The sequence below is a fragment of the Patagioenas fasciata genome, chromosome 37 (genome assembly GCF_037038585.1).
Source record: "Patagioenas fasciata isolate bPatFas1 chromosome 37, bPatFas1.hap1, whole genome shotgun sequence".
In the NCBI taxonomy this organism is placed as follows: Eukaryota; Metazoa; Chordata; class Aves; order Columbiformes; family Columbidae; genus Patagioenas; species Patagioenas fasciata.
The window spans coordinates 736745-764610 of NC_092556.1; the positions used below are offsets into that span (position 1 = coordinate 736745).

Genomic DNA, 27866 nt, shown 5'->3' on the forward strand with positions numbered 1-27866 from the left:
AGGGTTGAGGCCCCCGGACGCCTGGGTCCCCTCTCGGACGCCTGGGTCCACTCCGGTCACTTGGGGGGCACCCAAGCGGCACGGGGGGGTGGGGTCAGTCCCGAACGCCTGGGTCCCCTATAACCCGAACGCCTGAGTCCTTTCCCCGAACTCCTGGGTCCTCTCCCGAACTCCTGGGTCCCCCGGACGCCTGGGTCCTTCTCCCGCACTCCTGGGTCCCCACCCGGCCGCCTGGGTCCCCACCCGAACTCCTGGGTCCCCACCCGAACTCCTGGGTCCCTCTCCCGAACTCCTGGGTCCCTCTCCCGAACTCCTGGGTCCTTCTCCCGAACTCCTGGGTCCCTCCCGCACTCCTGGGTCCCTTCCGAACTCCTGGGTCCCTCCCGAACTCCTGGGTCCCTCCCGAACTCCTGGGTCCCCCCCGCACTCCTGGTTCCCCACCCGAACTCCTGGGTCCCCTCCCGCACTCCTGGGTCCCTCCCGAACTCCTGGGTCCCCTCCCGAACTCCTGGGTCCCCTCCCGAACTCCTGGGTCCCCTCCCCGCACTCCTGGGTCCCTCCCGAACTCCTGGGTCCCCTCCCGAACTCCTGGGTCCCCCGGACGCCTGGGTCCCCGCGATGGAGCCACCGGCGCCCGTGTCCCCCTGGGATCTGGGGGTGATCGTCGGGTACCTCGTCCTGGTCCTCGCCGTGGGGCTCTGGGTAAGGGGTCGCGCCCCCCAAGTTCCCTCTGACCTTTGACCCCCACCCCCTTCCTGACCCCCCAGACCCATAACTGGGAGCACTGGGAGGACTGGGGACCCCTACTGGAAGCACTGGGAGCACTGGTGTCCCTTACTGGGATCACTGGTGTCCCATATTGGGAACCTTGGATTCCTTACTGGGAGCACTGGGAGCCCTGGTGTTCCTTATTGGGGTCACTGGTGTCCCATACTGGGAGCCCTGGATCCCATACTGGGAGCACTGGGAGCCCTGCTGTCCCTTACTGGGATCACTGGTGTCCCATATTGGGAACCTTGGATTCCTTACTGGGAGCACTGGGAGCCCTGGAGTCCCTTATTGGGGTCACTGGTGTCCCATACTGGGAGCCCTGGATCCCATACTGGGAGCACTGGGAGCCCTGCTGTCCCTTATTGGGGTCACTGGTGTCCCATACTGGGAGCCCTGGATCCCATACTGGGAGCACTGGGAGCCCTGGTGTCCCTTACTGGGGTCACTGGTGACCCATATTGGGAACCTTGGATTCCTTACTGGGATCACTGGTGTCCCATATTGGGAACCTTGGATTCCTTACTGGGAGCACTGGGAGCCCTGGAGTCCCTTATTGGGGTCACTGGTGTCCCATACTGGGAGCCCTGGATCCCATACTGGGAGCACTGGGAGCCCTGCTGTCCCTTATTGGGGTCACTGGTGGCCCATACTGGGAGCCTTGGATCCCATACTGGGAGCACTGGGAGCCCTGGTGTCCCTTATTGGGGTCACTGGAGTCCCATACTGGGAGCCCTGGATCCCATACTGGGAGCACTGGGAGCCCTGGTGTCCCTTACTGGGAGCACTGGTTTTCTCTATACTGGGAGCACTGGGAGCTCTGGTGTCCCTTACTGGGAGCACTGGGAACCCTGGGGTTCTCTATGCTGGGAGCACTGGATCCCTTACTGGGAGCACTGGGAGCTCTGCTGTTCTCTATACTGGGAGCACTGGTTTCCTCTATACTGGGAGCCCTGGATCCCTTACTGGGAGCACTGGTTTCCTCTATACTGGGAGCCCTGGATCCCTTACTGGGAGCACTGGTTTCCTCTATACTGGGAGCCCTGGATCCCTTACTGGGAGCACTGGGAGCTCTGCTGTTCTCTATACTGGGAGCACTGGTTTCCTCTATACTGGGAGCCCTGGATCCCTTACTGGGAGCACTGGGAGCTCTGCTGTTCTCTATACTGGGAGCACTGGTTTCCTCTATACTGGGAGCCCTGGATCCCTTACTGGGAGCACTGGTTTCCTCTATACTGGGAGCCCTGGATCCCTTACTGGGAGCATTGGAAGCTCTGCTGTTCTCTATACTGGGAGCACTGGTTTCCTCTATACTGGGAGCCCTGGATCCCTTACTGGGAGCACTGGTTTCCTCTATACTGGGAGCCCTGGATCCCTTACTGGGAGCATTGGGAGCTCTGCTGTTCTCTATACTGGGAGCACTGGTTTCCTCTATACTGGGAGCCCTGGATCCCTTACTGGGAGCACTCGTTTCCTCTATACTGGGAGCCCTGGATCCCTTACTGGGAGCACTGGGAGCTCTGCTGTTCTCTGTACTGGGAGCACTGGTTTCCTCTATACTGGGAGCCCTGGATCCCTTACTGGGAGCACTCGTTTCCTCTATACTGGGAGCCCTGGATCCCTTACTGGGAGCATTGGGAGCTCTGCTGTTCTCTATACTGGGAGCACTGGTTTCCTCTATACTGGGAGCCCTGGATCCCTTACTGGGAGCACTGGTTTCCTCTATACTGGGAGCTCTGCTGTTCTCTATACTGGGAGCACTGGTTTTCCCTGTACTGAGAGCCCTGATGTCCCCATACTGGGAGCACTGGGAGCACTGGTTTTCTCCATACTGGGAGCACTGGTGTCCCTTACTGGGAGCACTGGTGCCCCCAGTCCCTGCGCCGCGGTCGCCGCGACACCATCAGCGGGTATTTCCTGGCGGGACGGAGCATGAGCTGGGGACCCGTGAGTGACAATGGGGACAATGGGGCCATTGGGGACAATGGGGGCAATGGGGACATTGGGGACAATGGGGGCAATGGGGACATTGGGGGCGATGGGGGCAATGGGGAGAATGGGGACATTGGGGGCAATGGGGATAATGGGGACAATGGGGACATTGGGGGGATGTGGGGCCAATGGGGCCAATGGGGACATTGTGGGCAATGGGGACATTGGGGTCAATGGGGCCAATGGGGACATTGGGGACAATGGGGTTAATGGGGGCATTGAGGACAATGGGGGCAATGGGGGCAATGGGGACATTGGGGGCAATGGGGACATTGGGGACATTGGTGACAAAGGGAACAATGGGGGCATTGGGGACAATGGGGACATTGGGGACAATGGGGACATTGGGGCAATGGGGACAATGAGGTCAATGGGGGGACATTGGGGTCAATGGGGGGACAATGGGGTCAATGGGGGGATATAGGGGACAATGGAGGGACATTGGGATATGGGGGGACATTGGGGGCAATGGGGCGAAGGGGACATTGGGGACATTGGGGGCAATGGGGGACATTGGGGGCAATGGGGACATTGGGGACATTGGGGGCGATGGGGACATTGGGGGTAATGGGGGCAATGGGGACAATGGGGACATTGGGAGGATGTGGGGACAATGGGGCCAATGGGGACATTGTGGGCAATGGGGGCATTGGGGTCAATGGGGCCAATGGGGACATTGGGGACAATGGGGTTAATGGGGGCATTGAGGACAATGGGGACAATGGGGGCAATGGGGACATTGGGGACATTGGGGACATTGGGGACATTGGGGCAATGGGGACAATGAGGTCAATGGGGGGACATTGGGGTCAATGGGGGGACAATGGGGTCAATGGGGGGATATAGGGGACAATGGAGGGACATTGGGATATGGGGGGACATTGGGGGCAATGGGGCAAAGGGGACATTGGGGACATTGGGGGCAATGGGGGACATTGGGGGCAATGGGGACATTGGGGACATTGGGGGCGATGGGGACATTGGGGGTAATGGGGGCAATGGGGACAATGGGGACATTGGGAGGATGTGGGGACAATGGGGCCAATGGGGACATTGTGGGCAATGGGGGCATTGGGGTCAATGGGGTTAATGGGGGCATTGAGGACAATGGGGGCAATGGGGACATTGGGGGCAATGGGGGACATTGGGGGCAATGGGGACATTGGGGACATTGGGGACATTGGGGGCAATGGGGTCAATGGGGACATTTGGGACAATGGGGGCGATGGGGGCAATGGGGGACATTGGGGTCAATGGGGACATTGGGGGCAATGGGGACATTGGGGGCAATGGGGACATTGGGGGTAATGGGGACATTGGGGGCAATGAGGGGACATTGGGGACAATGGGGGGGGACATTGGGGACAATGGGGGTCCTGGGAGGGGGTCATATTTGTCCCCAATGTCCCCATTGCCCCCAATGTCCCCCTTGCCCCCAATGTCCCCCTTGCCCCCAATGTCCCCATTGCCCCCAATGTCCCTGTTCCCCCCGTTGTCCCCAATGCCCCTGTTGTCCCCAATGTCCCCGTTGTCCCCAATGCCCCCATTGTCCCCAATGCCCCCGTTGTCCCCAATGTCCCCAGGTCGGGGCGTCGCTGTTCGCCAGTAACATGGGCTCCGGTCACTTTGTGGGGCTGGCGGGGACGGGGGCGGCCGGAGGAATCGCCGTGGGGGGCTTCGAGTGGAGCGTGAGTGGCACCCATAGAGCCCCATAGAGCCCCATAGAGCCCCATAGAGCCCTATAGACACCCATAGACACCATAGAGCCCCATAGACACCCATAGACACCCATAGACACCCATAGAGCCCTATAGACACCCACAGACACCATAGAGCCCCATAGACACCATAGAGCCCCTTAGACACCATAGAGCCCCATAGACACCCATAGACACCGTAGAGCCCCATAGAAACCATAGAGCCCCATAGAAACCATAGAGCCCCATAGACACCATAGAGCCCTATAGACACTCATAGAGCCCCATAGACACCATAGACATCATAGAGCCCCATAGACACCCATAGACACCCATAAACACCCATAGAGCCCCATAGACACTCATAGAGCCCTATAGACACCCACAGACACCATAGAGCCCCATAGAGCCCCATAGACACCCATAGAGCCCCACAGACACCCGTAGACACCGTAGAGCCCCATAGACACCCATAGACACCGTAGAGCCCTATAGAGCCCCATAGACACCCATAGAGCCCCGTAGACACCCATAGAAACCATAGAGCCCCATAGACATCCGTAGAGCCCTATAGACACCCATAGAGCCCCATAGACACCCATAGAGCCCCATAGAAACCATAGAGCCCCATAGAAACCATAGAGCCCCATAGACACCATAGAGCCCTATAGACACTCATAGAGCCCCATAGACACCATAGACATCATAGAGCCCCATAGACACCCATAGACACCCATAAACACCCATAGAGCCCCATAGACACCCATAGAGCCCCACAGACACCCGTAGACACCGTAGAGCCCCATAGACACCCATAGACACCGTAGAGCCCTATAGAGCCCCATAGACACCCATAGAGCCCCGTAGACACCCATAGAAACCATAGAGCCCCATAGACATCCGTAGAGCCCTATAGACACTCATAGAGCCCCATAGACACCATAGAGCCCTATAGACACTCATAGAGCCCCATAGACACCATAGAGCCCCATAGACACCATAGAGCCCTATAGACACTCATAGAGCCCCATAGACACCATAGACACCCATAGACACCCATAGAGCCCCATAGAGCCCCATAGACACCCATAGTGCCTCATAGAGCCTCATAGACACTCATAGAGCCCCATAGACACCCATAGAGCCCCATAGACACCCATAGACACCCATAGACACCCATAGAGCCCTACAGACATCCATAGAGCCCCATAGAGCCCTATAGACATCCATAGAGCCCCATAGACACCCACAGACACCATAGAGCCCCACAGACACCCATAGACACTGTAGAGCCCCATAGACACCATAGAGCCCCACAGACACCCATAGACACTGTAGAGCCCCATAGACACCCATAGAGCCCTGTAGACACCCATAGAGCCCCGTAGACACCCATAGAGCCCCATAGAGCCCCATAGACACCCATAGAGCCCCATAGACACCATAGAGCCCTAGAGACACCCATGGACACCCATAGAGCCCCATAGACACCTATAGAGCCCTAGAGACACCCATAGACACCTGTAGAGCCCCATAGACACCCATAGAACCCTCAGAGACCCTATAGACCCCTAGAGACCCTATAGAGCCCTATAGACCCCTATAGATCCTATAGACACCTATAGAACCCCCAGAGACCCTATAGAGCCCTATAGACCCCTATAGATCCTATAGACACCTATAGAACCCCCAGAGACCCTATAGAGCCCTATAGACCCCTATAGATCCTATAGACACCTATAGAACCCCCAGAGACCCTATAGAGCCCTATAGACCCCTATAGATCCTATAGACACCTATAGAACCCCCAGAGACCCTATAGAGCCCTATAGACCCCTATAGATCCTATAGACACCTATAGAACCCCCAGAGACCCTATAGAGCCCTATAGACCCCTATAGATCCTATAGACACCTATAGAACCCCCAGAGACCCTAGAGACACCTATAGAGCCCTAGAGACCCCCATAGAACCCCCATAGACACCTATAGAACCCTCAGAGACCCCTAGAAACCCCTAGAGACCCTATAGACACCTAAAGACCCCATAGCCCCCCATATACCTCTATAGCCCACTGCAGACCACATAGACCCCCCATAGAGCCCCATAGCCCCCTACAAACCCTATAGACCCCCATAGAGCCCTATAGACTCAAACAATCCCCTATAGCCCTTATAGCCCCACATAGAACCTGTAGCCCCCTATAGACCCCATAGCCCCCTGTAGACCCCATAGCCCCCTGTAGACACCTCAGACCCCTATAGCCCCCCATTACCTCCTCATACCCACCCCCTTAATACCCCCACCTGGCTCCGCCCCTTCCAGTTGGCCACGCCCCCTAGTGGCCACACCCCATGTGACCACGCCCCCTCTCTTGGCCCCGCCCCCAGGGCATGTTCATCGTGCTGCTCCTGGGCTGGGTCTTCGTCCCCATTTACATGCGGGCGGGGGTGAGTTGGGGGCGGGGCCTCTTGGGGGGTGGGGCCATTGGGGGGCGGGGTCTGGGTGTCCTGGGAGGGGTGTGATGGGGTGGGGGTTTCCCCGGACTCCTGGGTCCCTCCCCGAACTCCTGGGTCCCCTCCCGAACTCCTGGGTCCCCTCCCGAACTTCTGGGTCCCCTCCCCGAACTCCTGGGTCCCTCCCGAACTCCTGGGTCCCCTCCCCGAACTCCTGGGTCCCTCCCCGAACTCCTGGGTCCCCTCCCGAACTCCTGGGTCCCCTCCCCGAACTCCTGGGTCCCTCCTGAACTCCTGGGTCCCCCCACGACCTCCTGGGTCCCTCCTGAACTCCTGGGTCCCCCCACGACCTCCTGGGTCCCCTCCCGAACTCCTGAGTCCCTCCCGAACTCCTGGGTCCCTCCCCGACCTCCTGGGTCCCTCCTGAACTCCTGGGTCCCTCCCGAACTCCTGGGTCCCCCCCAAACTCTTGGTCACCTCCCCGACCTCCTGGGTCCCTCGAACTCCTGGGTCCCCCGAACTCCTGGGTCCCTCGAACTCCTGGGTCCCCCGAACTCCTGGGTCCCCCCGAACTCCTGGGTCCCCCGGACGCCTGGGTCCGCAGGTGACGACGATGCCGCAGTTCCTGGCCCAGCGGTTCGGGGGGGGACGGATCCGCCTGTTCCTGGCGCTGCTGTCGCTGGTTCTCTATATGACCACCAAGATCTCGGTATAGGCGACCTATAGACGACCTATAGGGGACCTATAGGGGACATATAGGGGACCTATAGGGGACACAGGACATCTAGAGGGGATCTACAGGGGTTAGGAGGGGTCTATGGGGGCCATAGAGCACATAGGGACTGGGGGTCTATAGGGGTTATGGGCGACATATAGGGGATCTATATGGGACCTATAGGGGTTGGGGGGTCTATTTGGGCTATGGGGGGGTCTGTTTGGGCTACAGGGGATCTATGGGAGATCTATAGGGGATGGGAGGTGTCTATAAGGGCTATAGAGGATGTATAGGGGAACTATAGAGGTTGGGAGGTCTATGGGGGTCTATAAGGCATCTATAGGGTATCTTTAGGGGTTGGGGGGCCCATAGGGGACATGTAGGGGTTCTATAGGGGATCTAGAGGGATGGGTGGGTCTATAGGGGCTATAGGGGATCTATAGGGGTTGGGGGTTCTATAGGGGCCAGGGGTGATCTCTGGGGGTCGGGGGTGATCTATAGGGGTCCCTATGGGTCTCCATGGGTCTCTATGGTCCCTGTGTGTTGCTATGGGTCTCTATGGGTCTCTATGGTCCCTGTGTGTTGCTATGGGTCTCTATGGGTCCCTGTGGGTCCCTATGGTCCCTGTGGGTCCCTGTGGGTCTCTATGGTCTCTATGGTCCCTGTGGGTCTCTATGGGACTCTATGGTCCCTATGGGCCTCTATGGTCTCTATGGGTCTCTATGGTCCCTGTGGGTCGCTATGGGTCGCTATGGGTCTCTATGGGTCCCTATGGTGTCTGTGTGCCCCTATGGGTCTCTATGTGTCCCTACGGTCCCTGTGGGTCCCTATGGGTCTCTATGGGTCTCTACGGTCCCTGTGGGTTGCTATGGGTCTCTATGGGTCCCTATGGTGTCTGTGGGTCCCTATGGGTCTCTATGGTCTCTGTGGGTCTCTATGTGTCCCTATGGTCCCTGTGGGTCTCTATGGTCCCTATGGGTCTCTATGGGTCCCTATGGGTCCCTGTGGGTCTCTGCGGTCCCTGTGGGTCGCTATGGGTCTCTATGGTCCCTATGGTGTCTGTGGGTCCCTATGGGTCTCTATGGTCTCTGTGGGTCTCTATGGTCCCTGTGGGTCCCTATGGGTCTCTATGGTCCCTGTGGGTCTCTATGGTCCATGTGGGTCGCTATGGGTCTCTATGTGTCCCTATGGTCCCTGTGGGTCTCTATGGTCCCTATGGGTCTCTATGGGTCCCTATGGTCCATGTGTGTCCCTATGGGTCCCTATGGTCCCTATGGGTCCCTATGGTCTCTATGGTCCCTATGGGTCTCTATGGTCCCTATGGGTCTCTGTGGTGTCTATGGGTCTCTATGGTGTCTATGGGTCGCTATGGGTCGCTATGGGGTGTGCGCAGGTCGACATGTACTCGGGCGCCATCTTCATCCGGGCAGCGGTGGGTTGGGGGCTCCTCCCGGCCGTGGGGGCGCTGCTGGGCATCACCGCCCTCTACACGGTCACTGGTAAAGGGGGCGGGGCCTAAGGGGGCGTGGCCTAAAGGGGCGTGACCTAAGGGGGCGGGGTATGGGGGTAGGCGGGGCTAAAGGGGCAATGGGTCTGGGGGGAAGGGGAAGGGTTAAAGGGGATGTGGACTAAGGGGGCGGGGCTTTTTGTGTGGGCGTGGCCTGTTGGGGGTGTGGTCTGAAGGGGGAGTCAGGTGGGGCGGGGCCGAAATGGGGCGGGGCTTAAGGAGGCAGGGATAATGGGGTCTAAGGGGTGGGTTTAAATGCCAGTGGGCGGGGCTTAAAGGGGAGGGGGCGTGGCGTGAGGGTGGGTGTGGCCTATGAGGAGTGTCCTCAATAAGTGGGTGTGGTAATTTGGGAGGCGTGGTCCTATTGGGGGCGTGGCCAATGGGGAATCACTGGGGGTCAATGGGGGAGTGGCTTTAAAGGGGAGTGGGAGGGACCTAAAGAGGAGGGGGCGTGGCCGTGTGGTGGGTGTGGCCTGTGGAGCGTGTCATGAATAACGGGGCGTGGTCTTGTTGGTGGGCGTTTCCACATTGGGGGCGTGGCCAAAGGGGACTCACTGGGGGTCAATGGGTGGGTTTAAAGGTGGGTGGGCGGGGCTTATTTGGGAGGGGCGTGGTTCGAGGGTGGGAATGGCCTATGGGGCGTGTACTGAATGGGGGGCGTGGTCTTATTTGTGGGAGTGGCCATATAAGGGGCGTGGCCATATAAGGGGCGTGGCCAAGGGGGATATCACTTGTGCTCAATGGGTGGGATTAAAGGCGGGTGGGCGGGGCTTAACGGGGATGGGGCGGGGTCGGAGGGTGGGCGTGGCCTGAGGGGCGTGGCCTGATTGGTGGGCGTGGCCTAGGGGGCCTGACGGCGCTGATGTTCGCGGACCTGCTGCAGACGTTCATCATGGTGCTGGGGGCGGCCGTGCTGGCGGGATACGGTGGGTGGACTGGGATATACTGGGATATACTGGTTATACTGGGTATACTGGGTTATACTGGGTTATACTGGTTATACTGTGTATACTGATTATACTGGGATATACTTGGTGATACTGGGTTATACTGGGTTGTACTGGGTTGTACTGGGGTATACTGGGATTTACTGGGTTGTACTGGGGTATACTGGGATATACTGGTTATATGGGTTGTACTGGGTTATACTGGGGTGTACTGGGGTGTACTGTGTTATATTGGGACAGACTGGGACATACTGGCTTATGCTGGGTTATACTGGATTGTAGTGGGATATACTGATTTATACTGGGGTATACTGATTATACTGAGTTATACTGGGGTATACTGGGGTATACTGATTATACTGGGCTATACTGGGCTATACTGGGTTATACTGGGTTGTACTGGGTTGTACTGGGTTATACTGGCATATACTGGGTTATACTGGGGTATACTGGGATGTACTGGGGTATGCTGGGTTATACTGGGATATACTGATTATACTGATTATACTGGGATATACTGGGTCATACTGGGCTATACTGGCTTATACTGGGATATACTGGTTATACAGAGCTATACTGGGGTATACTGGTTATACTGGGCTATACTGGGCTATACTGGGTTGTACTGGGTTGTACTGGGTTGTACTGGGTTATACTGGCATATACTGGGTTATACTGGGGTATACTGGGATGTACTGGGGTATGCTGGGTTATACTGGGATATACTGATTATACTGGGATATACTGGGTCATACTGGGCTATACTGGCTTATACTGGGATATACTGGTTATACAGAGTTATACTGGGGTATACTGGTTATACTGGGCTATACTGGGCTATACTGGGTTGTACTGGGTTGTACTGGGTTATACTGGCATATACTGGGTTATACTGGGGTATACTGGGATGTACTGGGGTATGCTGGGTTATACTGGGATATACTGATTATACTGGGATATACTGGGTCATACTGGGCTATACTGGCTTATACTGGGATATACTGGTTATACAGAGTTATACTGGGGTATACTGGTTTATACTGGGTTGTACTGGCTTATAATGGGGTGTACTGGGCTATACTGGGATACACTGGGTTATTCTGGGTTATACAGGTTTGGTCCTGGGAGGGACTGGGGTGCATCACTCCAATGCCATACTGGCCCATACTGGTCCATACTGAGATATACTGGATTATACTGGGTTATACTGGTGTATACTGGCCCATACTGGTCTATACTGGCTCATACCGGTTTATACTGGTTTATACTGGTTCCCGCAGCACTGGGCGCCGTGGGCGGCTACGAGGGCCTGCGGAGCCTCTACCCCCTGGCCCTGCCCCCCAATGTCACTGGTCCCTGTGGGCGCCCCCGACCCGACGCCTTCAACCTGCTCCGCAGCCCCCGCGATGGGGACCTGCCCTGGACCGGGCTCATCATGGGGCTGGGGGTCATCTCCGCGTGGTACTGGTGCACGGACCAGGTGGGACTGGGGACACTGGGAGGGACTGGGAGGTGATTTGGGGGCACTGGGAGGTGATTTGGGGACACTGGGAGGTGATCTGGGGGCACTGGGAGGTGATGGGAGGAGATTTGGGGGCACTGGGAAGCACTAGGAGGGGACTGGGAGGGACTGGGATGGAACTGGGATGGGACTGGGAGGGATTAGGGAGGACTGGGAAGCACTGGGAGAGGACTGGGGGTGAACTGGGAGGGACTGGGAGGGATTGGGAGGGAACTGGGAGGGACTGGGATGGGACTGGAAGGGATTAGGGAGCACTGGGAAGCACTAGGAGGGGACTGGGAGGGACTGGGATGGAACTGGGATGGGACTGGGAGGGATTAGGGGGGACTGGGAAGCACTGGGAGATGACTGGGAGGGACTGGGGTGGAACTGGGATGGGACTGGGAGGGACTGGGGTGGAACTGGGAGGGACTGGGATGGGACTGGGAGGGATTAGGGAGCACTGGGAAGCACCAGGAGGGGACTGGGAGGAGACTGGGAAGGAACTGGGAGGGACTGGGAAGAGATTATGGGGGACTGGGAAGAGATTATGGAGCACTGGGAAGCACTGGGAGAGGACTGGGAGTGAACTGGGATGAGAGTGGGAGGGACTGGGAGAAGATTGTGAGGGAACTGGGAGGTGATTTGGGGACACTGGGAGGGACTGGGAGGGAACTGGGAAGCACTGGGACCTGCCCTGGACCGGGCTCATCATGGGGCTGGGGGTCATCTCCGCGTGGTACTGGTGCACGGACCAGGTGGGACTGGGGACACTGGGAGGGACTGGGAGGTGATTTGGGGGCACTGGGAGGTGATTTGGGGACACTGGGAGGTGATGGGAGGAGATTTGGGGGCACTGGGAAGCACTAGGAGGGGACTGGGAGGGACTGGGATGGAACTGGGATGGGACTGGGAGGGATTAGGGAGGACTGGGAAGCACTGGGAGAGGACTGGGGGTGAACTGGGAGGGACTGGGAGGGACTGGGGTGGAACTGGGATGGGACTGGGATGGGACTGGGAGGGATTAGGGAGCACTGGGAAGCACCAGGAGGGGACTGGGAGGAGACTGGGAAGGAACTGGGAGGGACTGGGAAGAGATTATGGGGGACTGGGAAGAGATTATGGAGCACTGGGAAGCACTGGGAGAGGACTGGGAGTGAACTGGGATGAGAGTGGGAGGGACTGGGAGAAGATTGTGAGGGAACTGGGAGGTGATTTGGGGACACTGGGAGGGACTGGGAGGGAACTGGGAAGCACTGGGACCTGCCCTGGACCGGGCTCATCATGGGGCTGGGGGTCATCTCAGCGTGGTACTGGTGCACGGACCAGGTGGGGCTGGGGACACTGGGAGGGACTGGGAGGTGATTTGGGGGCACTGGGAGGTGATTTGGGGACACTGGGAGGTGATGGGAGGAGATTTGGGGGCACTGGGAAGCACTAGGAGGGGACTGGGAGGGACTGGGATGGAACTGGGATGGGACTGGGAGGGATTAGGGGGGACTGGGAAGCACTGGGAGATGACTGGGAGGGACTGGGAGGGATTGGGAGGGGACTGGGAGGGACTGGGGTGGAACTGGGATGGGACTGGGATGGGACTGGGAGGGATTAGGGAGCACTGGGAAGCACTAGGAGGGGACTGGGAGGGACTGGGGTGGAACTGGGATGGGACTGGGAGGGATTAGGGGGGACTGGGAAGCACTGGGAGATGACTGGGAGGGACTGGGGTGGAACTGGGATGGGACTGGGAGGGACTGGGGTGGAACTGGGATGGGACTGGGATGGGACTGGGAGGGATTAGGGAGCACTGGGAAGCACTAGGAGGGGACTGGGAGGAGACTGGGAAGGAACTGGGAGGGACTGGGAAGAGATTATGGAGCACTGGGAAGCACTGGGAGAGGACTGGGAGTGAACTGGGATGAGAGTGGGAGGGACCGGGAGAAGATTGTGAGGGAACTGGGAGGTGATTTGGGGACACTGGGAGGGACTGGGAGGGAACTGGGAAGCACTGGGACCTGCCCTGGACCGGGCTCATCATGGGGCTGGGGGTCATCTCAGCGTGGTACTGGTGCACGGACCAGGTGGGGCTGGGGACACTGGGAGGGACTGGGAGGTGATTTGGGGGCACTGGGAGGTGATTTGGGGACACTGGGAGGTGATGGGAGGAGATTTGGGGGCACTGGGAAGCACTAGGAGGGGACTGGGAGGGACTGGGATGGAACTGGGATGGGACTGGGAGGGATTAGGGGGGACTGGGAAGCACTGGGAGATGACTGGGAGGGACTGGGAGGGATTGGGAGGGGACTGGGAGGGACTGGGGTGGAACTGGGATGGGACTGGGATGGGACTGGGAGGGATTAGGGAGCACTGGGAAGCACTAGGAGGGGACTGGGAGGGACTGGGGTGGAACTGGGATGGGACTGGGAGGGATTAGGGGGGACTGGGAAGCACTGGGAGATGACTGGGAGGGACTGGGGTGGAACTGGGATGGGACTGGGAGGGACTGGGGTGGAACTGGGATGGGACTGGGATGGGACTGGGAGGGATTAGGGAGCACTGGGAAGCACTAGGAGGGGACTGGGAGGAGACTGGGAAGGAACTGGGAGGGACTGGGAAGAGATTATGGAGCACTGGGAAGCACTGGGAGAGGACTGGGAGTGAACTGGGATGAGAGTGGGAGGGACTGGGAGAAGATTGTGAGGGAACTGGGAGGTGATTTGGGGACACTGGGAGGGACTGGGAGGGAACTGGGAAGCACTGGGACCTGCCCTGGACCGGGCTCATCATGGGGCTGGGGGTCATCTCAGCGTGGTACTGGTGCACGGACCAGGTGGGACTGGGGACACTGGGAGGGACTGGGAGGTGATTTGGGGGCACTGGGAGGTGATTTGGGGGCACTGGGAGGTGATGGGAGGAGATTTGGGGGTACTGGGAAGCACTAGGAGGGGACTGGGAGGGACTGGGATGGAAGTGGGATGGGACTGGGAGGGATTAGGGGGGACTGGGAAGCACTGGGAGATGACTGGGAGGGACTGGGAGGGATTGGGAGGGAACTGGGAGGGACTGGGGTGGAACTGGGATGGGACTGGGAGGGATTAGGGAGCACTGGGAAGCACTGGGAGAGGACTTGGAGTGAATTGGGAGGGAACTGGGTGTGAACTGGGAGGGACTGGGATGGAACTGGGATGGGACTGGGAGGGATTATGGAGCACTGGGAAGCACTGGGAGAGGACTGGGGGTGAACTGGGATGAGAATGGGAGGGATTGGGAGGGGGTTGTAAGGGACCTGGGCATAACTGGGAGGGAACTGGGAGGTGATTTGGGGACACTGGAAAGGACTGGGAGGAGACTGGGAAGAGATTGGGAAAGAACTGGGAGGGACTGGGAGTAACTGGGGGCACTGGGAGGGAATGGGAGAACTGGGAGGGATTGGGGGAAACTGGGAGGGACTGTGAGGGACAGGGAGGGACTGGGGGTCACTGGGTGTTACTGGGAGGCACTGGGAGTCATTGGGTGTTACTGGGAAGCACTGGGGATCAGTGGGGGGCACTGGGTGTTACTGGGAGTCACTGGGGATCACTGGGGGGCACTGGGTGTTACTGGGAAGCACTGGGGATCACTGGGGGTCACTGGGTGTTACTGGGAGTCACTGGGTGTTACTGGGAGTCACTGGGAAGCACTGGGGATCACTGGGGGGCACTGGGTGTTACTGGGAGTCACTGGGAAGCACTGGGGATCACTGGGGGGCACTGGGTGTTACTGGGAGTCACTGGGTGTTACTGGGAGTCACTGGGAAGTACTGGGGATCACTGGGGGGCACTGGGTGTTACTGGGAGTCACTGGGAAGCACTGGGGATCACTGGGGGGCACTGGGTGTTACTGGGAGTCACTGGGTGTTACTGGGAGTCACTGGGAAGCACTGGGGATCACTGGGGGGCACTGGGGATCACTGGGGGGCACTGGGTGTTACTGGGAGTCACTGGGGATCACTGGGGGGCACTGGGTGTTACTGGGGATCACTGGGTGTTATTGGGAGTCACTGGGGATCACTGGGGGGCACTGGGTGTTACTGGGGATCACTGGGTGTTACTGGGAGTCACTGGGGATCACTGGGGGGCACTGGGTGTTACTGGGGATCACTGGGTGTTACTGGGAGTCACTGGGAAGCACTGGGGATCACTGGGGGGCACTGGGTGTTACTGGGAGTCACTGGGTGTTACTGGGAGTCACTGGGAAGCACTGGGGATCACTGGGGGGCACTGGGTGTTACTGGGAAGCACTGGGATGGACTGGGAGTCACTGGGTGTTACTGGGAAGCACTGGGGGGCACTGGGTGTTACTGGGAGTCACTGGGTGTTACTGGGAGTCACTGGGAAGCACTGGGGATCAGTGGGGGGCACTGGGTGTTACTGGGAGTCACTGGGAAGCACTGGGGATCACTGGGGGGCACTGGGTGTTACTGGGAAGCACTGGGTGTTACTGGGAGTCACTGGGTGTTACTGGGAGTCACTGGGAAGCACTGGGGATCACTGGGGGGCACTGGGTGTTACTGGGAAGCACTGGGATGGACTGGGAGTCACTGGGTGTTACTGGGAGTCACTGGGAAGCACTGGGGATCACTGGGGGGCACTGGGTGTTACTGGGAAGCACTGGGATGGACTGCGAGTCACTGGGTGTTACTGGGAAGCACTGGGGGGCACTGGGTGTTACATGGAGGGACTGGGGGTAACTGGGAGGGACTGGGGGGCACTGAGTGTTACTGGGAAGCACTGGGGGGCACTGGGTGTTACATGGAGCGACTGGGGGTAACTGGGAGGGACTGGGGGGCACTGAGTGTTACTGGGAAGCACTGGGGGGCACTGGGTGTTACTGGGAGCGACTGGGGGTAACTGGGAGGGACTGGGGGGCACTGAGTGTTACTGGGAAGCACTGGGGGGCACTGGGAGGGCCCGGGGGTCACTGGGCGCCCCCTGCAGGTGATCGTCCAGCGCTGCCTGGCCGGCCGCTCCCTCACCCACGTGCGCGGGGGCTGCGTGGTCTGCGGGTACCTCAAGGTGCTGCCCATGTTCCTCATGGTGCTGCCCGGCATGGCCGCCCGCGTCCTCTTCCCCGGTCAGTCGCGCCCCCCCCTTGCCCGCCCAAGATGGCCGCCCAAGATGGCCGCCAAGTCTTGACCCCCTATGGTGGCCTTGGTGTCCCCTGAGCTTTCTTGAGCAATCCAAGATGGCCGCCCAACATAATGGCTGGGTAGAACCGCCCAAGATGGCCGCCATGTCTTGATCCCCTATGGCCGCCCTGTTGTCCCCTGAGCATCTTTGGCCAATCCAAGATGGCCACCCAACATAATGGCTCGGTATGGCTGCCCAAGATGGCCGCCAAGTCTTGACCCACAATGGTGGCCCTGGTGTCCCCTGAGCTTTCTTGGGCAATCCAAGATGGCCGCCCAACATAATGGCTGGGTAGGACTGCCCAAGATGGCTGCCCAAGATGGCTGCCCAAGATGGCCGTCCAAGATGGTTGCCATGTCTTGACCCCCCATGGCCGTCCTGGTGGCCTTTGAGCTTCCTTGGCCAATCCAAGATGGCCACCCAACATGACCGCCCAACATAATGGCTCGGTATGGCCGCCCAAGATGGCTGCCCAAGATGGCCGTCCAAGATGGCCGCCAAGTCTTGACCCCCTATGGTGGCCTTGGTGTCCCCTGAGCTTTCTTGAGCAATCCAAGATGGCCGCCCAACATAATGGCTGGGTAGAACCGCCCAAGATGGCCGCCATGTCTTGATCCCCTATGGCCGCCCTGTTGTCCCCTGAGCATCTTTGGCCAATCCAAGATGGCCACCCAACATGGCCACCCAACATAATGGCTCGGTATGGCTGCCCAAGATGGCCGCCAAGTCTTGACCCACAATGGTGGCCTTGGTGTCCCCTGAGCTTTCTCGGGCAGTCCAAGATGGCCGCCCAACATAATGGCTGGGTAGGGCCGCCCAAGATGGCCGCCCAAGATGGCGCCAAGTCTTGACCCCCTATGGCCTCCCTGTTGTTCCCTGAGCATCTTTGGCCAATCCAAGATGGCCGCCCAGCAGTGCTAACCAACATGGTTGGTCAAGATGGCCGCCCAAGATGGCCGCCAAGTCTTGACCCCCTATGGTGGCCTTGGTGTCCCCTGAGCTTTCTTGAGCAATCCAAGATGGCCGCCCAACATAATGGCTGGGTAGGGCCGCCCAAGATGGCCGTCCAAGATGGCCACCCAAGATGGCTGCCCAAGATGGCCGCCAAGATGGCCGCCAAGTCTTGACCCCCTATGGCCGCCCTGGTGGCCTTTGAGCTTCCTTGGCCAATCCAAGATGGCCGCCCAGCAGTGAGAACCAATATGGTTGCCAACCATGGCCGTCCAAGATGGCCGCCACCCAAGATGGTCACCACTCAAGATGGCCGCCCCAAGATGGCTGCCTCTCAATATGGCCGCCCAAGATGGCCGCCACCCAAGATGGTCACCACTCAAGATGGCCGCCCCTTAAGATGGCCGCCCAAGATGGCTGCCTCTCAATATGGCCGCCCAAGATGGCTTCCAACCAATATGGCCACCCAACATGGCTGCCCAAGATGGCGACCGCCCAATATGGCCGCCATCTTGGGCAGCCATGTTGGGTGGCCATCTTGACTGGCGGCCATCTTGGTTGGCAGCCATCTTGGGTGGCCATATTGAGAGGCAGCCATCTTGGGTGGCGGCCATCTTGGGCGGCCATATTGAGAGGCAGCCATCTTGGGTGGCCAATCTTGGGCGGCCATATTGGATTGCCATGCTGGGCAGCCATCTTGAATGGCAGCCATATTGGACTGCCAAGGTTGGCAGCCATCTTGGGTGGCCATATTGGGTGGTGGCCATCTTGGACCATCCTATTGGGTGGCCATCTTGGGCCGCCATGCCGGGCAGCCATCTTGACTGGTGGCCATATTGGACTGCCAAGGTTGGCGGCCATATTGTGCTGCCATATTGGGTGGCGGCCATCTTGGACGACCATATTGGGTGGCCATCTTGGGCCACCATCTTGAGTGGCAGCCATATTGGGCAGCCATCTTGGGCCAATCTTGGGTTGCCATATTACGCCGCCATATTGAGTGGTGACCATCTTGAGCCGCCATGCTTGGCGGCCATCTTGGGCCACCATCTTGAGTGGCAGCCATCTTGGGCAGCCATCTTGGGCCAATCTTGGGTCACCATATTACGCCGCCATATTGAGTGGTAGCCATCTTGGACTGGCTCATAGGGTGGCCATTTTGGGCCACCATGTTGGACAGCCATCTTGACAGGTGGCCATATTGCACCACCATGCTTGGCGGCCATCTTGGGCTGCCATGTTGGGTAGCAACCATCTTGGACCAGCACAATGGGCGGCCATATTGGGCGGCCATCTTGAGTGGCGACCATCTTGAGTGGTGGCCATCTTGAGTGGTAGCCATTTGGGGTAGCCATCTTGGGCTAATCTTGGGTAGGCATATTGGGCCGCCATATTGAGTGGCGGCCATCTTGAGTGGCCGCCATGCTGGGCAACCATCTTGAGTGGCGGCCATCTTGAGTGGCAGCCATCTTGGGCCAATCTTGAGTAGCCATACTGGGCCGCCATATTGAGTAGCGGCCATCTTGGGCCACCATGCTGGGCAGCCATCTTGAGTGGCGGCCATCTTGAGTGGCGGCCATATTGGGCCACCATGTTGGGCGGCCATCTTGAGTGGTGGCCATATTGGGTCACCATGTTGGGCGGCCATCTTGAGTGGCGGCCATATTGGGCCACCATGTTGGGCGGCCATCTTGAGTGGCGGCCATATTGGGCCACCATGTTGGGTGGCCATCTTGAGTGGCGGCCATCTTGAGTGGAGGCCATATTGGGCCACCATGTTGGGCAGCCATCTTGAGTGGCGGCCATATTGGGCCACCATGTTGGGCGGCCATCTTGAGTGGCGGCCATCTTGAGTGGAGGCCATATTGGGTCACCATGTTGGGCAGCCATCTTGAGTGGCGGCCATCTTTAGTGGCGGCCATATTGCGTCACCATGTTGGGCAGCCATCTTGAGTGGCGGCCATATTGGGTCACCATGTTGGGCGGCCATCTTGAGTGGCGGCCATATTGGGCCACCATGCTGGGCAGCCATCTTGAGTGGCGGCCATCTTGAGTGGCGGCCATATTGGGTCACCATGTTGGGCGGCCATCTTGAGTGGTGGCCATATTGGGTCACCATGTTGGGCGGCCATCTTGAGTGGCGGCCATATTGGGTCACCATGTTGGGCGGCCATCTTGAGTGGCGGCCATATTGGGTCACCATGTTGGGTGGCCATCTTGAGTGGCGGCCATCTTGAGTGGAGGCCATATTGGGCCACCATGTTGGGTGGCCATCTTGAGTGGCGGCCATCTTGAGTGGAGGCCATATTGGGCCACCATGTTGGGCGGCCATCTTGAGTGGCGGCCATCTTGAGTGGAGGCCATATTGGGCCACCATGTTGGGCAGCCATCTTGAGTGGCGGCCATATTGGGTCACCATATTTGGCGGCCATCTTGAGTGGCGGCCATATTGGGCCACCATGTTGGGCAGCCATCTTGAGTGGCGGCCATATTGGGCCACCATGTTGGGTGGCCATCTTGAGTGGCGGCCATCTTGAGTGGAGGCCATATTGGGCCACCATGTTGGGCAGCCATCTTGAGTGGCGGCCATATTGGGCCACCATGTTGGGCGGCCATCTTGAGTGGCGGCCATCTTGAGTGGAGGCCATATTGGGCCACCATGTTGGGCAGCCATCTTGAGTGGCGGCCATATTGGGCCACCATGTTGGGCGGCCATCTTAAGTGGCGGCCATCTTTAGTGGCGGCCATATTGGGCCACCATGTTGGGCAGCCATCTTGAGTGGTGGCGATATTGGGTCACCATGTTGGGCGGCCATCTTGAGTGGTGGCCATCTTGAGTGGAGGCCATATTGGGCCACCATGTTGGACAGCCATCTTGAGTGGCGGCCATCTTGGGCCACCATGTTGGGCAGCCATCTTGAGTGACGACCATCTTTAGTGGCAGCCATCTTAGGCGGCCATCTTGCTCCCCCCCCCGCCAACGCTCGGCGGCCATCTTGGACGCCCGTCTCCGGGCGGCCATCTTGGTCGGCCGAGACGACGCTGACTCCGCGACGCCCCCCAGAGGTCGTGGGCTGCGCCGACCCCCAGCGCTGCCTGCGTGCCTGCGGGAGCCCCCTGAGCTGCTCCAACCTGGCCTATCCCCAGCTCGTCATCAGCCTCCTGCCCCCCGGTGCGTCCCAGGAGGGGCTATTAGTGGGTTATTAGGGGCTAATAGCGGGTTATTAGGGGCTATTAGGGGCTAATAGTGGGTTATTAGGGGCTATTAGGCTGATATTAGGGCGTTATTAGGGTTTTATTAGGGATATTAGGGGACTATTAGGGTTATTAGGAGGCTATTGGGGGTTATTAGGGGGCTATTGGGTGACTATTGGGGGCTTCCAGGAGACTATTTGGGGCTATTAGGTTATTATTAGAGTCCATTAGGGGACTATTGGGGTCTATTAGGGGGCTATTAGGGACTATTAGGGCTATTGGGGGTATTAGGAGACAATTGGGGGCTATTGGGGACTATTAGAGTCTATTAGGGAATCATTAGAGACTATTAGGGGACTATTGTGGGCTATTAGGGGCTATTAGGTGACTATTGGGGGCTATTAGGAGACTATTGGGGGCTACTAGGGGACTAAAAGAGACTATTAGGGGACTATTGGGGGCTATTAGGGGTTATTAGAAGGTTATTAGGGGCTATTAGGGCTATTAGGAGACTATTGGGGGCTTCCAGGAGACTATTTGGGGCTATTAGGTTATTATTAGAGTCCATTAGGGGACTATTGGGGGCTATTAGGGGGCTATTAGGGGATTATTAGGGCTATTGGGGGGTATTAGGAGACAATTGGGGGCTATTGGGGGACTATTAGAGTCTATTAGGGAATTATTAGAGACTATTAGGGGACTATTGTGGGCTATTAGGGGCTATTAGGTGACTATTGGGGGCTATTAGGAGACTATTGGGGGCTACTAGGGGACTAACAGAGACTATTAGGGGACTATTGGGGGCTATTAGGGGCTATTAGAAGGTTATTAAGGGGCTATTAGGGCTATTAGGAGACTATTGGGGGCTTCCAGGAGACTATTTGGGGCTATTAGGTTATTATTAGAGTCCATTAGGGGACTATTGGGGGCTATTAGGGGACTATTGTGGGCTATTAGGGGCTATTAGGTGACTATTGGGGGCTATTAGGAGACTATTGGGGGCTACTAGGGGACTAAAAGAGACTATTAGGGGACTATTGGGGGCTATTAGGGGTTATTAGAAGGTTATTAGGGGCTATTAGGGCTATTAGGAGACTATTGGGGGCTTCCAGGAGACTATTTGGGGCTATTAGGTTATTATTAGAGTCCATTAGGGGACTATTGGGGGCTATTAGGGGACTATTAGAGACTATTGGGGGACTATTGGGGACTATTAGGGGACTATTAGAGGCTATTAGGGGACTATTGGGGGCTATTAGGGGACTATTAGAGGCTATTAGGGGACTATTGGAGGCTATTAGAAGACTATTGGGGGCTATTAGGAGACTATTCGGGGCTATTAGGGGACTATTAGAGACTATTGGGGGACTATTGGGGGCTATTAGGGGACTATTGGGGGCTATTAGGGGACTATTAGGACTATTGGAGACTATTAAGGGACTATTGGGGGCTATTAGGAGACTATTGGGGGCTATTAGGGGACTATTAGAGACTATTAGGGGACTATTGGGGGCTATTAGAAGACTATTGGGGGCTATTAGGAGGCTATTGGGGGCTATTAGGGGACCATTAGAGACTATTAGGAGACTATTGGGGGCTATTAGGGGACCATTAGAGACTATTAGGAGATTATTGGGGGCCATTAGGGGACCATTAGAGACTATTAGGAGACTATTGGGGGCTATTAGGAGGCTATTGGGGGCTATTAGGGGACTATTAGAGGATTATTAGGGCAATTTGGGGTCTAATAGAAGACTATTGGGGGTTATTAGAGGCAATTAGGGGCCTATTTGGGCGTATTATGGGACTATTAGAGGCTATTAGGTCATTATTAGAGTCTATTAGGGGGTTATTAATCCACTATTAGCGCTATTAATCGGCTATTAGCTCCCTATTAGCGCTATCGGGGGGTCCCTGGGGAGCCGTGGGGGGGTCCCCACGGTGACCCACTCGTGTCCCCCCAGGGCTGCGGGGGCTGATGCTGGCCGTGGTCCTGGCCGCGCTCATGTCGTCCCTGGCCTCCATCTTCGCCAGCTCGGCCGCCCTGTTCAGCCTCGACGTCTACAAGAGGCTGCGACCCCAAGCGGGGGCCCGGCAGCTGCTCATCGCCGGGCGGTGGGGACCCAGGCGTCCGGGGGACCCAGGCGTCCGGGGCGGGGGCGGGAGTTCAGGGATTCAGGCGTCCGAGGGACCCAGGAGTCCGGGGGGGGACTGGAGTTCAGGGGACCCAAGCATCTGAGTGGGAGGGGACCCAGGAGTTCGGGAGGGACCCAGGAGTTCGGGGGGACCCAGGAGTGCGGGGAGGGACCCAGGAGTTCGGGAGGGACCCAGGAGTTCGGGGAGGGACCCAGGAGATCGGGAGGGACCCAGGAGTTCAGGGAGGGACCCAGGAGTTCGGGGGGGACCCAGGAGTTCAGGGAGGGACCCAGGAGTTCAGGGAGGGACCCAGGAGTTCGGGAGGGACCCAGGAGTTCGGGAGGGACCCAGGAGTTCGGGAGGGACCCAGGAGTGCGGGGAGGACCCAGCCACCTGGGTTAGAAGGGACCCAGGTGTCCAGGAGCTCAGGTCAATGGGGATGAAGGGGACCCAGGGGTGTGGGTTAAAGGGGACCCAGGCGTCCGGGGGACCCAGGGGTGTGGGTTAAAGGGGACCCAGGCGTCCGGGAGCTCAGGTCAATGGGGATGAAGGGGACCCAGGTGTTCGGGAGCTCAGGTCAATGGGGATGAAGGGGACCCAGGCGTCCGGGAGCTCAGGTCAATGGGGATGAAGGGGACCCAGGGGTGTGGGTTAAAGGGGACCCAGGGGTGTGGGTTAAAGGGGACCCAGGCGTCCGGGGGACACAGGGGTGTGGGTTAAAGGGGACCCAGGCGTCCGGGAGCTCAGGTCAATGGGGATGAAGGGGACCCAGGGGTGTGGGTTAAAGGGGACCCAGGCGTCCGGGAGCTCAGGTCAATGGGGATGAAGGGGACCCAGGGGTGTGGGTTAAAGGGGACCCAGGCATCCGGGGGACCCAGGGGTGTGGGTTAAAGGGGACCCAGGTGTTCGGGAGCTCAGGTCAATGGGGATGAAGGGGACCCAGGGGTGTGGGTTAAAGGGGACCCAGGGGTGTGGGTTAAAGGGGACCCAGGCGTCCGGGTGACCCAGGCGTGTGGGTTAAAGAGGACCCAGGGGTGTGGGTTAAGGGGGACCCAGGCGTCCTGGGGACCCAGGCGTCCGGGTGGTGGGGGACCCAGGCGTCCTGGCGCAGGCTGTGGGTCGTGGCCATGGTGGGGCTGAGCCTGGCGTGGCTGCCGGTGGTGGAGGCGGCGCAGGGGGGGCAGCTCTTCGATTACATCCAGGCCGTGGCCAGTTACCTCGCCCCCCCGGTGGCCGCCGTCTTCTTCCTCGCCATCTTCGTCCCCCGCGTCAACGAGCCCGTGAGTGCCACCGAGGGACCCAGGAGTTCGGGAGGGACCCAGGAGTGCGGGAGGGACCCAGGAGTTCGGGAGGGACCCAGGAGTGCAGGGAGGGACCCAGGAGTTCGGGGAGGGACCCAGGAGTTCAGGGAGGGACCCAGGAGTTCAGGGAGGGACCCAGGAGTGCGGGGAGGGACCCAGGAGTTCAGGGAGGGACCCAGGAGTTCGGGAGGGGACCCAGGAGTTCGGGGGGGACCCAGGAGTTCGAGAGGGACCCAGGAGTTCGGGAGGGACCCAGGAGTTCGGGAGGGACCCAGGAGTTCGAGAGGGACCCAGGAGTTCGGGAGGGACCCAGGAGTTCGGGAGGGACCCAGGAGTTCGGGAGAACCCATACAGGGGACCCAGGAGTTCGGGAGGGGACCCAGGAGTTTGGGAGGGACCCAGGAGTGCAGGGAGGGACCCAGGAGTGCAGGGAGGGACCCAGGAGTTCGGGAGGGACCCAGGAGTTCGGGAGGACCCATATAGGGGACCCAGGATTTCGGGAGGGGACCCAGGAGTTCGGGAGGGACCCAGGAGTTCGGGAGGACCCAAATAGGGGACCCAGGAGTTCGGGAGGGGACCCAGGAGTTCGGGAGGGACCCAGGAGTTCGGGAGGGGACCCAGGAGTTCGGGAGGGGACCCAGGAGTCCAGGAAGGACCCAAGAGATATGGGAGGGACCCAAGAGATTGGGAGGGGACCCAGGATCTTGAGAGTGGACCCAGGCATCCGGGAGGGACCCAGGCGTCCGGGAGGAACCCAGGCGTCCTGCTGACCCCGTCCCCGCCCCCAGGGCGCGTTCTGGGGTCTGGTTGGGGGGCTGTGCCTGGGGCTGGTGCGGTTGCTCCCGGAGGTGACGCTGGGGACGGGGTCGTGCGGGTCCCCCGGGCGCTGTCCCTGGGTGCTCTGTGGGCTCCATTACCTGCACTTCGCGCTCCTGCTCTTCGTCGCCACCGGCGTCATCGTCATCGTCGTGTCCCTCTGCTACCCGCCCATCCCCCGCGTGCACGTGAGTGCGGGGACCCAGGCGTCCGGGGGGACCCAGGAGTTCGGGGGGGGGGGGATCCAGGGATCTGGGAGGGACCCAGGCGTCCGGGGGGAACCAGGAGTATTGAGGGACCCAGGAGTTCTGAGGGACCCAAATAGGGGACCCAGGAGTTCGGGAGGGACCCAGGAGTTCGGGGGGGACCCAGGAGTTCGGGGGGGACCCAGGAGTTTGGGAGGGACCCAGGAGTTCGGGAGGGACCCAGGAGTTCGGGAGAACCCATACAGGGGACCCAGGAGTTTGGGAGGGACCCAGGAGTGCAGGGAGGGACCCAGGAGTTCGGGAGGGACCCAGGAGTTCGGGAGGACCCATATAGGGGACCCAGGATTTCGGGAGGGGACCCAGGAGTTCGGGAGGGACCCAGGAGTTCGGGAGGACCCAAATAGGGGACCCAGGAGTTCAAGGAGGGACCCAGGAGTTCAGGAGGGACCCAGGAGTTCAGGGGGGACCCAGGAGTTCGGGAGGGACCCAGGAGTTCGGGAGGGACCCAGGAGTTCGGGAGGGACCCAGGAGTTCGGGAGGGACCCAGGAGTTCTGGGGGGACCCAGGAGTTTGGGGGGACCCAGGAGTTCAGGAGGGACCCAAATAGGGGACCCAGGCATCCAGGCGGGACCCAGGAGTTCGGGGTGGGACCCAGGAGCTCAATGGAACCCAGGAGGTCAAGGGACCCAGGAGTTCGGGAGGGACCCAGGCGTCCGGGTTCCCGCAGCTCCACCGATTGGTGTTCAGTCTCCGGAACAGTCGGGAACCGCGAATCGACCTTGACCAATCAAAGGACGTGACCAATGACATCCAGCTCCAAGGTGAGGGAGGGACCCAGGCGTCCGGGGGGACCCAGGAGTTCTGAGGGACCCAGGAGTTCGGGAGGGACCCAGGGGTTCGGGAGGGGACCCAGGAGTTCGGGAGGGACCCAGGAGTTCGGGAGGGGACCCAGGAGTTTGGGGAGGGACCCAGGAGTTCTGAGGGACCCAGGAGTTCGGGAGGGACCCAGAAGTTCGGGAGGGACCCAGGAGTTTGGGAGGGACCCAGGAGTTCGGGAGGGACCCAGGAGTTCGGGAGGGACCCAGGAGTGCGGAAGGGGACCCAGGAGTTCGGGGAGGGACCCAGGAGTTCGGGAGGGACCCAGGAGTTCGGGAGGGGACCCAGGAGTTCGGGAGGAACCCAGGAGTTCGGGAGGGACCCAGGAGTTCTGAGGGACCCAGGAGTTCGAGAGGGGACCCAGGAGTTCGGGAGGGGACCCAGGAGTTCGGGAGGGACCCAGGAGTGCGGGAGGGACCCAGGAGTTCGGGAGGGACCCAGGATTTCAGGGGGGGACCCAGGAGTTCGGGAGGGGACCCAGGCGTTCGGGAGCGACCCAGGAGTTCGGGAGGGACCCAGGAGTGCGGGAGGGACCCAGGAGTGCGGGAGGGACCCAGGCATCCGGGCGCTCACTCCCATTTCTCCCAGACGTGGAGGCGGAGCCGGGGGCTCAGGGGGCGGAGCCACCAGAAGGGGCGGGGTCACGTGGGCAGGGGGGCGTGTCCCTCGCCCCGACCCCGCCCCCCGAGGACCCTCGCTGGAGCCGATTGGTCGACGTCAACGCCATCGTGCTGATGGGCGGCGCCGTCTTCCTGTGGGCTTATTTCGCGTGAAATTGGCCCGAAAATGACCCGAAATGACCCAAAATGAGCCCGAAATGACTCAAAATGTGCCTGAAATGACCCAAAATGTCCCTGAGATGCTTCAAATGGGCCCAAAGTGGCCCGAAATGAGATTAAAATAGCCCAAAATGAGCCTGAAATGGCCCAAAATGACCCAGAAATGACCCCAAAATGAGCCTGAAATGACCCAAAATGTCCCAAAATGATCCTGAAATGACCCAAAATGAGCCCAAAATGCCCCAAAATGACACGAAAATGAACCCAAAATGAGCCCAAAATGCCCCAAAATGCCACGAAAATGAACCCAAAATCAGCCCAAAATGACCCAAAATGAGTCCAAAATGTCCCAAAATGAGCCCAAAATGCCCCAAAATGACACGAAAATGAACCCAAAAACAACCTAAAATGCTCCAAAATCAGCCCAAAATGCCCCAAAATGACATGAAAATGGACCCAAAAGGAGCCTAAAATGACCCAAAATGAGCCCAAAATGCCCCAAATGACACGAAAATGGACCCAAAATCAGCCCAAAATGCCCCAAAATGACACGAAAATGAACCCAAAAAGAGCCTGAAATGCCCCAAAATGAGCCCAAAATGACCCAAAATGATCCTGAAATGCCCCAAAATGCCCCAAAATGTCCCGAAATGACATGAAAATGAACCCAAAAAGAGCCTGAAATGACCCAAAATCAGCCCAAAATGTCCCAAAATGAGCCCAAATGAGCCTGAAATGAGCCCCAAATGACCCAAAATGAGCCCAAAATGCCCCAAAATGAGCCCAAAATGACACAAAAATGGACCCAAAATGAGCCCCAAATGACCCAAAATGACACAAAAATGGGTCCAAAAAGAG

General features: G+C 58.9%; 1 protein-coding gene across 1 annotated transcript; it reads left to right on the forward strand.

Moving 5' to 3' along the window:
- Positions 1 to 457: 457 nt before the first annotated feature.
- LOC136114194 (sodium/glucose cotransporter 2-like) lies at positions 458 to 27164 on the forward strand. The gene is made up of 15 exons (XM_065859512.2): positions 458 to 702; positions 2644 to 2715; positions 4344 to 4448; positions 6848 to 6907; positions 7518 to 7622; positions 9022 to 9127; positions 9981 to 10061; positions 11363 to 11562; positions 16557 to 16692; positions 20764 to 20871; positions 22859 to 23009; positions 24142 to 24310; positions 25120 to 25335; positions 26081 to 26174; positions 26818 to 27164. Exons 1-15 carry the CDS (start codon positions 619 to 621, stop codon positions 27000 to 27002), a joined length of 1872 nt encoding a protein of 623 aa, XP_065715584.1. The 5' UTR covers positions 458 to 618; the 3' UTR covers positions 27003 to 27164.
- The last annotated feature ends 702 nt before the right edge of the window (positions 27165 to 27866 follow it).